The 12,500-nt window shown below is 45.7% G+C and overlaps 1 protein-coding gene and 1 long non-coding RNA gene across 2 annotated transcripts in view; one reads left to right on the top strand and one right to left on the bottom strand.

Moving 5' to 3' along the window:
• Positions 1-12,500, bottom strand: part of LOC134448888 (uncharacterized) — a 405,753-nt gene that overhangs the window by 222,310 nt on the left and 170,943 nt on the right. The gene's annotated exons all lie outside the window — the stretch shown is intronic.
• The window catches only part of LOC134448875 (rho guanine nucleotide exchange factor 2-like), a 138,940-nt gene that overhangs the window by 17,408 nt on the left and 109,032 nt on the right, over positions 1-12,500 (top strand). Inside the window, exons 3-5 of the mRNA XM_063198550.1 lie at positions 4,128-4,332; positions 6,362-6,455; positions 11,892-11,931. Of these exons, the coding sequence (XP_063054620.1) occupies positions 4,128-4,332; positions 6,362-6,455; positions 11,892-11,931 (339 nt within the window). The remainder of the gene's footprint in view (positions 1-4,127; positions 4,333-6,361; positions 6,456-11,891; positions 11,932-12,500) is intronic.

The raw sequence follows: 12,500 nt of genomic DNA, 5'->3' as shown, positions 1-12,500 counted from the left end.
TGTGTCGGTGGGCTACCATTGTCTTGTCATCCTTGTGCAAGCTAGATGAGGTGGTGAGGTAGGTTGTGTGTGTGTGTGTGTGTGTGTGCGCGTGTCTATGCACGTGTGCGAGCGTGTGCCTGTGTGTGTGTGTGCGTGTGTGTGTGTGTCTCTATGCGCGTGTGTGCATGTGTGTATGTCGGTGTGTGTGTGTCGGTGGGCTCCCGTCGTCTTGTCATCCTACTGCAAGCTACTGTAGATGAGGTGGTGAGGTAGGTTGTGTGCCTGTGTGTGTGTGTGTGTGTGTGCGCGTGTCTATGCACGTGTGCGAGCGTGTGCCTGTGTGTGTGTGTGTGTGTGTGTGTGTCTCTATGCGCGTGTGTGCATGTGTGTATGTCGGTGGGTTCCCGTCGTCTTGTCGTTCTCTTGCCAGCTCAACATTGAGGCTCATTGTGATGCCTCCTCTCCTCTGCGTGTGTACCACCATTGTCTTCCCATCTCTCTCTCTCTCCCGCTCGCTCCAGCCAATCCCTGCGTCACCCTGGCTAGTGCTAGTGTGTGGCTTCATTGTTGTGTGTGTATCCATCTCCCCGGGGTCGGTGCGGTGTGTGGAATGGCTTTAGGGGACGGTAAAGTTAGGGGTAGTAGCAATGCTCATCTGGACGTGAGGCTGTGAGTTGGCAGGACTGCATTGCATTACATTAGCATTAGACAATTTTTCTAAATAACTTAGTTATTTTTAAGTACAGGGTATTGGTTACAGTCCCTAGAGCAGTGTGGGGTTGGGTGCCCTTGCTGAAGGGCATTTTGATTTAGGTGACTTGGGCTATGGATTGAGGTGTAGGAAAGGAGAGGTCAAGTCAGGTCAGGTCAGGATTCGAACCTGCAACCCTCTGATCTAAAAGCCCATCACCTTAACCGCTAGGCCACGGCTGGCTGGCCCCATCAGGATGGAAGTGGAGGTGTCTCTTGGGTGTGTCCTTGTGAAGGCAGCTCTGGTGGTCCTGGCTCTTGTTTGCGGATACGCTCTGGGCTTCTTTTGCATGTTCGTCCTGGCTCTGCTGCCTTTCGTGACTATCGGGACGATACTGCTAGTGGGCATTGGCATCACGCTGTTGCTTGTGTTTGGGGTGGTGGTGCCTTTACGCAGGCGACGCACCGTCTGCATCAGCGTCATCACGCCAGGTGAGTCAACAGTGTGTAGAGAGAGGGCTGCACACTGGACATTAGCTCCACAAAGTACACTGTAAAAAATATCAGCTGCCTTACAATTCAAAGTTAATTTAAATCCTTATTATAAGTTGTGTGAAGCTCTGCATTGCAGCGTTGTGTTCAAACAATGCACACAACTTGAAACAACTTACAATACACCGTCTGTATCAGCGTGATCACGCCAGAGGAGTCAACATTGGGCATCCAAAAAGTTCCAAAAAGTACAAATTTTCATTTAATTTAACCTGTTAACTTGCTGGACTGCGTTCATCTATTAAGGACTGTGCACCTTGTAGGGAAACTCAAATCTCAGTATACTTTGTACTGACTATTCTATTTTATACTTTATACTGACTTTCTATTCTATTCTATTCTAAAGCAAGGCATTATAAATTTGCTGTTACCAGAATGGCAATGACTGAGTCATCATAGTGCATTACTAAAGGCCTTCTGTTATGTCATAGTAGAAGAGTACATAGTATGGTAATCAATCTTTCAATGAGTGTTGCGGTGTGCCACTGGTGGTACGGCGTGCATAATGGGGCTACCAATCTGCAACGTTGTTGCCGTTAGTTAAATAAAATTACATTACATTTCATTTCATTTGGCAGATGCTTTATAACCAAAGCGACTTACAAACGAGGACATAATCATAGCCAACATCACTAGCAGATAAAAGTGCACAGGAAAAAATACAGAACAACAAGTGCAGATGCAAAGAAGGGTTAGTTAGTTTTGTATACTTTCTGGAGCTTATTCCCAGTGTGAGGACCACTCTGTCACACTGTCTACTACTTTTGTCTGACTCCTGGATTATAGTTTTTGTGGATGTGAGCACCCCAACCTTTACACTTCAAGTGAGTCACTGATGGCATACAAAGGACTTGGATAAGAGGAGTAGGCTTGAGCCAGATAATATTGCGTACAAGTGTTTGTAAACAAATACAAATGCAACAATACATACACATGTTCCGGACTGTTCAGGACACAGACTGTTTCCCTCATCCTGTCTCTGTTAAGGGTAGTATTGCCTCACACTTGAACAATCCAATTTAACCCCTTAGCACTGGGCTTCTGTTATAACGTTATGACACAATCATCACAATCGGTTGCTTAACCCATTGATGCCTAAAGCACTTGCAAAAAAGGCTGTTGAATGCCTAAGCCCTTTTTAAGAAAAGTATCGAAATATTTCAGCCTCTGAAACAAATAAAAACATGCAATAATATAAGTTGCATGTAGCCCCTTAATGCACGCCGTACCTCCTGTGGCACGCTGTGATAGACAGTGAAAGTTAACTACTATAGTACTACACTACTATGACAGTGCACGGGGCCTTTAGTAATACATTACAACTTACAACTAACAGCTAATTTATAATGCCGTGTCTTAAGGGGTTAAACGCTAGGACCCTCATCTAGCATTAGAATGTGTTCATTCAGCTCTAACATACCAAGATTTCCAACAAAATTGTCTTAAATCTCAGGAGCCTGAATGTTGTGTCATGCAGCTCCAGGCACCAGGGCCAATGCTGCATAACGCAACATCCAACATCAATGGGTTAAGACTTTCTGGATTGTCATAGCAACGTTGTTATGCTGTAGTATTTTCAGCAAAGAGTGACTTGGCCTGCAGGGGCGGTTCCAGACATTATTCTTGGGGTGGCAAAGGGGTGGCGAAGTGTATTTCAGGAGGGGCATGCTCCTACACTAAGGGAAAATTATAAACACTATATAATCGACACACACACTTATGTGATACAGTGAATCCCTTAAAGTGAAACCCTGCAACCTAAAGTTCTATGTCTGAAATTATGTCCATTATTAAGGCTATTGGTCACAATCAGGGCTCTTAATTGGGGTGGCAAATCATATTTCTGGGGAGGCAAATGCCACCCCCTGCCACCCCTTAGAACCGCCCCTGTTGGCCTGTTGTTGGGCCCATCTGCAGTAAGAGGCTACTGTTGAAGCTTTCAAACAAGAAGTTGCCTTATATCTCTGCTTAACTTTACCTTGGTGATATGACATTTCATATGAGTCCTTAAAACATCGTTTTGGTCTAAATTCAACTCATGCAGCCTCATTCATCGCAACATTCAGCTTCATTCACGGCTATGCACTATTTTATCTGTATATTTTCTTTCAGAATACACTTTTACATCTCCCTCTCTCCTTTCAAACCCAACGGCCATCATATCTCCTCTCTTTCTCTCTCTTCCGCTCTTCTCTTCCTCATGTAACGGTTGGCCTTTCCTATATGAACATTTTTCGGTTTTGTTTAAACTATTTAATTGATCACAGTTTGCGGAAAAATGTGACGTGTAAATAATTTGTTCTGGAGCAGTGTGGAGTCAGGTGACTTGCTCAAGGGCACCTCAGCCATGGAGTGAGGTATTAGTTTTTAAAAGTTCGTAATATGAAGATATTGCCCCGTGTGTGTGTGTGTGTGTGTGTGTGTGTGTGTGTGTGTGTGTGTGTGTGTGTGTGTGTGTGTGTGTGTGTGTGTGTGTGTGTGTGTGTGTGTGTGTGTGTGTGTGTGTGTGTGTGTGTGTGCCGCAGCCTAAGTCTGGAGAACCTGGACATTGACTAGGTGGACAGGCTGCTGTTTGGAGCTCTCGGGGGGCACCTGTGGCCTATAGTGGTTAAGGAGTTGGTATTCCAATCTGGGCATTGTAGGTTCGAATCTCACATTACCTCTCCCTAATATACATCTCTGCGCTCCTAAATTAACAACCCGTTGCAACCAGAGTAGGACTAAATCATAAGTAGAAAGGAAAAAAGAATGTGATGCCACACGGATGTCTATTTTCAGTTGTTTATTTTATCAGTACAATCAGACTAACGTTTCGATTTGCGTCTTCATCAGAGTCCTCAGGAAAATAGACATATGTGTAATGTAATGTAACATAAATTGTCATGTTTCTGTGCCGCCCGCAGCTTGAGTCTTGAGAACCTGGACGCTGAGGAGGTGGAGAGACTGCTGTTCGGGGCCCTCGGGGGGCATAGGGAGGAGGTGAGGCGTGGGGGGCGTGACCCGCGGCGGGACCCCATCACCAGCTACACCCCGCGCCAGGTGGAGTCCCTCCTGTCACTCACCGAGGAGGAGGCGGGATCACAGCCACAGGTCTTCACACCATTGGAGGTGAGAGAAAGGGTCAAAGGTCAGGTGTTAGCCAATAAGTGGGGTTCTCCTTCCAGGTGTTAGCCAATAGGTGAGGTTCTCCTTCTCTTTCCAGGTGTTAGCCAATAGGTGGGGTTCTCCTACCAGGTGTTAGCCAATAGGTGGGGCAGAGATCTTATAGATTGAGATACGTCATTCCAGTTCTTTTCTGGTATCCATGTTCTGTTGAGTGAACGCCCATTTAGGAGACCTTTGGGTTGGGAGACCTTCGGAGTCTTGAGGTTGAGAATAAATGGTGTCTCCTTAGCGCTGTAGATGGTGGTTGCGCATTTCTTGTGCAAACACCTCAAAAAGAGAAGAAGAAGTGGGGGGGACAACGCCCCCTCAGGAGACCCAACTTGAGCACACTCTTTTGCACAGGGTGGCCGGGGTTTGAATCCTCTTTATTAATCTACCTTCTTTGGGTGGGGGTCCTCTCCTCCCCTCATCAGCCCCCCTGATAAGGAGCAGGAGCAGCTCAGAGAGGTAGATATAGATAGATAGCGGAACAGGACCTGACTAGTGTTACAGCACGGAACAGTGAGTGAGTAATGTTTGCACTGCTATGGGTGTGTGCTGTTAAGGTTGCGTGTGAGTGTGTTTGTGGGTGTGTGTGGGTGTGTGTGTGAGTGTTTGTGTTGCGTATGTGGCTGTACAATACTGTTTGACAGCTTTAGTTACGGATATTTCGACTCAGGGTGTTTGATTTCACAACTCTGACTTTGATCAGGATTCTTTTATAGCAGGTAAGTCTTGTCTTTCAGGTTGTTTTACAGTGTGATGCTCAGGCTCTTGACTGATGGTACTATGTATCTATTCATAATCATATTCCATGGTTATGAAAGTTCTTTTGACTCATTCAGTCTCGGATGAACAAAATCAACATACTTTACGTGATTGCAGTATGATGTATATGTGTGTGTGTGTGTGTGTGTGTGTGTAATGTAATGTAATATGTAATTTATTGTAATCTAATGCAATGTGTGTGTGTGTGTGTGTGTGTGTGTGTGTGTGTGTGTGTGTGTGTGTGTGTGTGTGTGTGTGTGTGTGTGTGTGTGTGTGTGTGTGTGTGTGTGTGTGTGTGTGTGTGTGTGTGTTTGTGTAATGCAGGGGTGGGGAACCTCTGTCTCGAGGGGCGGTTTGTGGCCCTTAAGGCCATTTTATCTGGCCCCCGATATCATTTTCATGTTATGCAGCCTCACATAAAATATGACATAATGCGTAAAAGAATTTTAGAAAATGCGTTTGCAATGCATTTAAGTTATATTCAGGGGACCTAGAGTAGGTAGAGGCTGTTTTAAAGGTGGCTGCCTTCAATATAGTCCTTAAGTGCAGGGGGAAATACTGGTTTGTGTTCATAGTATGGCCCTCAGAGGACTTTTACGGCCCTCGGATGAATTTGAAGTGGCCCTTCGAATGAAAAAGGTTCCCCACCCCTGGTGTAATGTAATATTAGTGTGTGTGTGTGTGTAATGTAATGTAATGTGTGTGTGTAATGTAATGTGTATTTTGTGTGTAATGTAAAGTAATGTGTAATGTAATGTAATGTAAAGTAATGTAGAGATGTACAGGATCCAAGATCCAGTTCCGGATCCGGCAGGATAATAGGGGTTTTTCAGACTATCCGGATCCGGTTCCAGGATCCAGGATCCGGTAGCCGAGGCTTTTAAGTCAAAATAGTTTGAGCCAACGTGATAAAAAGGGCCCACGTGTGTGAGTAGGCTATGTGTTTCAACCCTTTCGTAGGATCCCATATCCGGTTCCAGATCCGGCAGGATCTTAAGCAGTGGATCCGGTATCCGGCAGGATCCTAAAAATCAGGATCCGGTGCATCTCTAAAGTAATGTGTAATGTGTGATGTGTATGTAATGTGTAATGTAATGTGTTTCAGGAGCAGGTTTCCCACATGCAGAGCATCAGTGCAATGTGCAATGTGTGTATTATGTGTGTAATGTAATGTAATATGTGTGTGTAATGTAATATAAAGTAAAGTGCAATGTGTGTGTTCCAGGAGCAGGTTTGCCACATGCAGAGCATCAGTGCCTCTGCCCCCTCCCTCTGTGTGTCGGCCCCCAGCAGGATGCCCCCCCACCACCACAACTCAGGTAAGATACACTACACATTACATCCCATAATACACACTACATATCCCATAATACACCTGGCATCCCCCCCACCACCACAACTCAGATAGGATACACCCCCCCCACCACCACCACTCAGATAGGATACACCCCCCCCCCCACCACAACTCAGGTAGGATACCCTATAACACACCTGACATCCCCCCCACCACAACTCAGGTACAATACCCAACATACCACCACATAGTACACCTGACATCCCATAACACACCTGACATCCCCCCACCACCACAACTCAGGTAAGATATGCCCCCCCACCACCACAACTCAGGTGGGATTACCCCTCCACCACCACAACCTCAGGTGGGATTACCCCCCCCCCACCACCACCACCACAGCACAGGTAGGACATTTTTACCCAACATACCACATCCCATAATATACACTACATCCCACAATACACCTGACATCCCCCTCACTACCACAACCAGTGACCACCACAACTAATGCCCCCTCACCACAGGTGGGCTGCCCTACACACTACACACTACATCACACAATATACCCTCAACACCACACCTCAGGTAAGCCAGTGTAACGGAGGCTAACTAGCAGAGTTGGTGTGGAACGTTAGTAAACCTCCCTCCCAAAGCCTCATACAGTCTCGTGCCGTTGAACTGAGAGACTGGTCTCTTGGTCCAGCCAGCGGTATTGTACTGTGTCTCCCATTGCCGGACCGTTGTAGTTGACGAGGTCGCACGTTCGCGCCCCTAGGGGGACGAGCAGGTGCAAGATGACCTCCATCACACCACCCTAAACACTACATCCATAATACACCACCTCATAAGACAACCACCTCACCAGCACACTCACTACATCACACAATATAGGCCTACCTCACCACCATGCCTCAGGTACAATACACAATATAGGCCTACCTCACCACCATGCCTCAGGTACAATACCCCTACATCACCCCTCAGGTAGACTAATGGGACCGCTATCTGTCCCCCGATATAATTTTAATGTTATGCAGTTTCACATGAAATATGACATGGTTTATTTTGTAAAGGAAACTTGGGATTTAAATTTGCAATATGATTAAATTACATTTTTAGGGGACCCTAGTGAAGGTGGGGTCTGTTGTATAAAGCCAGGCTCAAACTACACGACTAGCGATTGTGTGTCCGATTTTGGCGTCGGGGTGCACTGCACACTAGAAGAGAATCGCAACTGTCAATCTTGTCGCTGCTCGCAGCCACCGAGACAATGCCCGACGTTCTATTTCCAGTCGCAAATATCAAACACTGTTTGATTTCTACGATTTGCGATCGGCGACTCTTTTGAGCTGCCAAAGTTCTATCTTAGAACGTCGCTCACGACGAGGAAATCTTTCCCGACAATCGCTTGCGATGGTCCTGGGGGGTAACGTTCCAGCGATTGTCGTAAGGGGGGTTTTCAGCCGAGAATCGGCGCGATAGTCGTGTAGTTTGAGCCAGGCTTAAGCCTAAAGTGCAAGGGGAAATCCAAATCCTGGTTTGTGGTCATATATTGGCCCTGTGAGGACTTTATCAAATTTGAAATACCCTTCGAATGAAAACGCTCCCCCTACCCTGCTATGTAGAACTAGTACCCCTTTAACATCTAGTATCCCTTTAACATCTAGTATCCCTTTAACATCTAGTACCCCTTTAACATCTAGTATCCCTTTAACATCTAGTACCCCTTTAACATCTAGTATCCCTTTAACATCTAGTACCCCTTTAACATCTAGTATCCCTTTAACATCTAGTATCCCTTTAACATCTAGTATCCCTTTAACATCTAGTATCCCTTTAACATCTAGTATCCCTTTAACATATAGTATCCCTTTAAAGCGATGGTTCGGAGTAGAATCACCCTAATGCCATTTGAACCGTGACACCCATCCACCTTTACACCCGAAGTGTTTTCTGCCGCAGACTTACATCAACAGAGTTGCCGTGTTATTCGATGTTTATTCCGGTTAGCTTGACTCAAGCGCATATGGATACTGGGCACCGTCTCCAAACTTTCCCCACAAAAATAACATGTCATTACACCAAACTTCTGCAGTAGCACAAAGATGGTCTGTACTCACGAAACGAAGCATTTGGTAGTTTGGAAATAGTCCAGGAGTTTAGTATTATCAACACAAGCTGAATAGCTTCTCTGCTGCTAAAGCTGTGCCAACGTTACTTCCGTCATATGAGACAAGCCCGTAAAAGTCTTCAACAAACTTCCAGACGAGAGTGTTAAAAAAGTTTTCACTGAATTGTGATTAAGGCTTATATTTTCAAGGCAATACTTAAAAGATATTTCAAATCTTACCTACTATCAATTAGACAAGGATTTTCGTTATCAATACTGATGCTGAATTCACTTTTCATTGTGCATATTATGAGCTTCGTTGAGGACTCTTACATGCTTGTCTTAGATGACGGAAGTAACGTTGGCGCAGCTTTAGCAGCAGAGAAGCTATTCGGCTTGTGTTGATAATAATAAACTCCTGGACTATTTCCAAACTTCCAAATGCTTCGTTTCGTGAGTACAGACCATATTTGTGCTACTGCAGAAGTTTGGTGTCATGACATGTTATTTTTGTGGGGAAAGTTTGGAGACGGTGCCCAGTATCCATATGCGCTTGAGTCTAGCTAACCGGAATAAACATCGAATAACACGGCAACTCTGTTGATGTAAGCCTGCGGCAGAAAACACTTCGGGTGTAAAGGTGGATGGGTGTCACGGTTCAAATGGCATTAGGGTGATTCTACTCCGAACCATCCCTTTAACATCTAGTATCCCTTTAACCTTGCCTGGTTACCACCAGACCTAATCACAAGTGAGATCGAAACGATTGTGTAGAGCAAAAGGCAGTATGGGAGTTCCCAGGCTACCTTTAACCCACTAGTGCTAGCATTCGGTTATGTCCAATAGAATAGAATACAGCCGGACTATTCTAGAATGACATGCTACGTTTATGTTCTATGTTCTGTATTGTGTACTGTACTCTTTTGTTTTGTTGTGTACTGTGTTCTTTTGTTTCTAAGGGTACTTATCTTCTCTGGTTTGTCTGCTTGTCTAGTTCTATCTCTGCACTTATTTTGGAAGTCTGTTTACCACAACGTCTCATTTCTACTTTTGCTTTGATAGCTTGAGCTGGCTGCTCTGTAGGATACATATGTGTGTCAGTTGCAGCTCTGGGGATGTGGTGGAGGACATGACCCTATAGTCTGAGAGGGACGTGTGTGTGTGTGTGTGTGTGTGTGTGTGTGTGTGTGTGTGTGTGTGTGTGTGTGTGTGTGTGTGTGTGTGTGTGTGTGTGTGTGTGTGTGTGTGTGTGTGTGTGTGTGTGCTGTGTGTGTGTGTGTGTGCCTGAGAGGGACGTGGTTTACGGTTAGATTATGTTGAGGCAAAACAACTCTGGTTGCTATCAGCCCGTATGTAGTTCATAAGCCACCGGCAGCCTCCATTGTCAATGAATTAGGCAACAAAAGGGTTTGATGTTGAGGGTTATTGCATGCAGATGTGCTGTTGGCTCTGTGTGTGTGTGTGTGTGTGTGTGTGTGTGTGTGTGTGTGTGTGTGTGTGTGTGTGTGTGTGTGTGTGTGTGTGTGTGTGTGTGTGTGTGTGTGTGTGTGTGTGTTGTTTTGTACGTCTTTATAAGTATGATATAATGTATACCGTATTTCGTAGATTTGTAACCGGGCTCCTAATAGTAGCCGGCCTCGTTTTGTAACCGGGTGTTTTAAGGAATTACGGTCAATTGTTTTGTCAGCACAGAATAACTAGATATGCATATTGTGCATGTAGATTTTTTAAAAGTTTCTGTTTGTGTGCGTGTGTGCATGTTTGCATGTGTGTGTGTGTGTGTGTGTGTGTGTGTGTGTGTGTGTGTGTGTGTGTGTGTGTGTGTGTGTGTGTGTGTGTGTGTGTGTGTTTTCAATAGCGGTATGTAGGTTTGTGAGGTGGTTCACCAAAGTGGGCCACTTCATTGTGTGCAGATTACTGTAGCTGACCTAGTGTGTGTGTGACACATCTGAGGATGTGCGTGTGTGTGTGTGTATGTGTGTTGGTGTGTGTGTGTGTGTGTCTGTGTGTATGCAGACCTAGTATGTGTGACACATCTGAGGATGTGTGTGTGTGTGTGTGTGTGTGTGTATGTGTGTGCGGGCGCGCATCAGTGTGTTTGTGTGTGTGTGTGTGTGTGTGGGCGTGCGCCAGTGTGTGTGTGTGTGTGTGTGTGGGCGCGCATCAGTGTGTGTGTGTGTGTGTGTGAGAGAGAGAGGGTGTCTTGGTGTGCGGCTCCCAGCGTGTGCACAGTTATATATATATATGTGTGTGTGTGTGCGCGCGCGTCTGTGTGGGCGCACATCAGTGTGTGTGTGTTTGTGTGTGTGAGAGAGAGGGTGTCTTGGCGTGCGGCTCTCAGCGTGTGCACAGTTATGTGTGTGTGTGTGTGTGTGTGTGTGTGTGTGTGTGTGTGTGTGCGCGCAGTTATGCGGAAGCCCTCTTCCTGTGTTTGTTCTCGCTGTGCCTGTGGCTCTCGTTAGCGTTCGGACAAAAGAAGAACAGGGGAAAGAAACTCTTTACTTATGCCAGCGCCCCAAACGCTCTCTCTTTTGTACATTTTTAGTCTTTTTTGCACCCTGACACACTCGATTTTTATGGATATTTATGCCTATTTGACATCAGGAGCTTATGAGATGTGGACATGAGATGTGGAGATCTCTCTCTGCGGGCCATTCTGACTGAGACTTGAGGGCTTGAAGCACAGAGGGAATGATGCCCTGAGAGGTATATCAGTGTGTTGGATTCAGAAGAGACCACAGACTAAGTTGTGGAGTTTTTATTCTACTGTGTTACCGTAAAGGAGAGAGCAGAGCTTGTGTTGTGGAGTTCGATCTTCCTCTGTTTTGGCGTAAAGGAGAGAGCAGTGGCTGTGTTGTGGAGTTTTTATTCTGCTGTGTTGGCTTAGGACAGGAGCCTGTTTTGGTGAGTTCTTCTACTGTGTTAGGGAGATTTTCTACTGTGTTAGCGTAAGGAGAGAGAGAGAGAGAGAGAGAGAGAGAGAGAGAGAGAGAGAGAGAGAGAGAGAGACTGTGTTGTGGAGTTTTTCTTCTGCTGGTTCTTAATGTGTGTTTAGCTCCAGCAATATCTGCTCTGCATCTCTGTGTTGGATTAAAGAGAGAGATACAGAGAGTGCTGTGTTAGGAAGGAGTTTTTCTGCCGGGTCTGTGTGTGTGCGTGTGTGTGTGTGTGTGTGTGTGTGTGTGTGTGTGTGTGTGTGTGTGTGTGTGTGTGTGTGTGTGTGTGTGTGTGTGTGTGTGTGTGTGTGTGTGTGTGTGTGTGTGTGTGTGTGTGTGTGTGTGTGTGTGTGTGCGACCTATGCTGGGAGCCTCATCCTCAGGATCAGTGTGTGTGTGTTTCTCCCCACAGGCTCCTCTCTCCGATCTGTCTACGGAGGGTCCACACAAAGGTAGGTCACCTCTTTTACATTTACTTTACATTACATTGCATTACATTTAGTAGATTGTCACCACCATCACCACTGTTAAAGGGACACTCTGCAGGAAATGGTCAAAAAAGGTACTGCAACTATGCTGCTCATTGAAACTAGGCTCCCTATTGCCAAATTTTATCTTTACATGAAAGTTTACTAAGTAATAAACAGATATTAACTATTATTATATGGTTGTGACGTCATCTGTCGAATGCTCCATTCATTTCAACGGGGCTCCCCAACGTTCGGACGTCTGTTATTTTTCGATAACGGACGGGTTGGTCTATAACAGACCGCTGTCAATGGCAACAAGACTTTTCACTGCTAAAGCGACTTTTCAACAAGACTCTAATCAGCTGCTGTGATAGACAGCACCCGTTGTCCTGGCTACCGCTGTCAATGGCAACAAGACGTTCACTGCTAAAGCCACTGGCTTGTATACAAGTCAGTGGCTAAAGCGAATGTTTCATATCACTCCGCAGGGGGTCCGGTACGTCTTTTGTCACTCTAATCAGCTGCTGTGATAGACAACACCTGTCCTGGCT

This window comes from Engraulis encrasicolus, chromosome 5 (genome assembly GCF_034702125.1).
Source record: "Engraulis encrasicolus isolate BLACKSEA-1 chromosome 5, IST_EnEncr_1.0, whole genome shotgun sequence".
Taxonomy (NCBI): domain Eukaryota; kingdom Metazoa; phylum Chordata; class Actinopteri; order Clupeiformes; family Engraulidae; genus Engraulis; species Engraulis encrasicolus.
Note: the sequence above shows the minus strand (reverse complement) of the source record. Positions and strands in the feature narration are given on the sequence as shown.